Raw genomic sequence first — 1,600 nt, forward strand, 5'->3', positions numbered from 1 at the left:
TTCAGGAGCCACCGCCAGCCCTGCAAAGCCACCAACAGGGTAACGCTGCTCTGGCTGCTGCGATCAGCCCTCAGACCACTGACCACAGACCCACCTGCACTGCAGGCTGTGCTGAATGGGCCCTGCCTTGGCCCAGAGCAACCACCCCATCCCGTGTCAACCCTGTCCTGTGCCACCCCCGTCCTCTGTCACCCCAGTCCTCCTCCTGACCCCTTCCTGTCTGTGAGGGTCCTGCTGCTGCACCCACCTGGGGCCAGGGCTTTTCCAGCCAAAAAAAGAGCCTTCCTTAACCATGACCCAGCAGAGAGCACCCTCAGGCTGCTCAATTGCTGCTTTTCACTTGAGCCTCACAGGCACTAATTAGCCAGGACAAGGCTGGATTCACACCCTTCAGAAGGTGGATAAATAACCGTCACCTTCAGGGCCATGTGCTTTGCAAGCACTGGGGAACTTTCCCTGCTGTAGAAAGGCCCCAGGTTTGCTCAGATCCAGAGCATGGGGCAGCTCTGGGGCTCAGGGAGGGGTTGAGCACCCACCTCTCCCCAGTACCCATCATCTCCCAAGCACCCACCACCTCCCCTCTTCCTGCCCGCAGCTGCCGGAGCCCCTGATGCCGTTCCGGCTGTACAATGAGCTGATGGGCCTGGCCAAGGAGAGCCTGCAGGGCGGCGAGGCCAAGGGCAAGAGCGGGAAGGGAGGCCCAGAACTGGCAGACAAAGGGGCCGACACGGACAAGGTGGTGCTGAACCTGGTGCTGAAGGTGAAGGAGCTGCTGAAGGAGCTTCCCCGGGAGAACATGGCCACGCTGCAGTACCTCCTGCAGCACCTCAGGAGGTGAGGAGGGTGCGGGGGCACCATCCCCCCCTTCCCCGGAGGGCAGCCTCCCCACCAGACCCACCCCAGTGTGGGAACATCCCAGCCCTTCAAGGAAGCAGGGGGCAGATCCGGGGCTGCAGCTGCCTCCATGCCATTCACGGATCTGGAGCATCCCTGCTCACTCTCACCAGCTCCTCCTCCTCTTTGCCCCCCTCAGGATCGTGGAAGTGGAGCAGGACAACAAGATGACCTCGGGCAACCTGGGCATCGTCTTTGGGCCAACGCTGATGCGTCCGAGGCCAACAGACGCTACCATTTCCCTGTCCTCGCTGGTCGATTATCCCCACCAAGCTCGCATCATCGAGGCGCTCATCATCTTCTACTCTACCATCTTTGAGGACAAGGACAGCGCGGTGCTGGGCGATGCGGGCAAGGAGGAGGGAGGCGGCAGCTCTGGCGTGGTAGGAGTCCCTGGGGGAGGGAGCACCCTTAGGGGACGCCGGTCCGGCCAATGCCGTTGTCCTTCTCTTGGGAAACTCCACCTTTGTCACGTCCCCTCACGCATCCCGAGTGATTTTCTCCCCAAAAGAACGGTGGCAGCAGCTGAGCCGGGCAGGGCGGGAGGGTGGATCCTCCGCACTTCTACACCAGGACAAGGAGTTGTTTTTTCTCCATTTTCTGGAGCCATTTCTCAGCGAATGAGGAAGTTTCCTGCTCTTCCGTGCCCTCACCGCTGCTTCCCTTCCCCCCAGGCTGGTGCAGGCTCCACCCCCGCCACCGTTCC

At 61.6% G+C, this 1,600-nt stretch overlaps 1 protein-coding gene across 1 annotated transcript in view; it reads left to right on the forward strand.

The window, feature by feature from the left end:
• Nucleotides 1-1,277, forward strand: part of HMHA1 (histocompatibility (minor) HA-1) — a gene marked incomplete at its 3' end in the record, with an annotated part of 9,826 nt that extends 8,549 nt beyond the window's left edge. The window contains exons 19-20 of the mRNA XM_010181188.1: nucleotides 596-834; nucleotides 1,034-1,277. Of these exons, the coding sequence (XP_010179490.1) occupies nucleotides 596-834; nucleotides 1,034-1,277 (483 nt within the window). The remainder of the gene's footprint in view (nucleotides 1-595; nucleotides 835-1,033) is intronic.
• Nucleotides 1,278-1,600: the final 323 nt, after the last annotated feature.

The sequence above is a fragment of the Mesitornis unicolor genome, unplaced genomic scaffold, assembly GCF_000695765.1.
Source record: "Mesitornis unicolor isolate BGI_N332 unplaced genomic scaffold, ASM69576v1 scaffold48623, whole genome shotgun sequence".
Taxonomy (NCBI): domain Eukaryota; kingdom Metazoa; phylum Chordata; class Aves; order Mesitornithiformes; family Mesitornithidae; genus Mesitornis; species Mesitornis unicolor.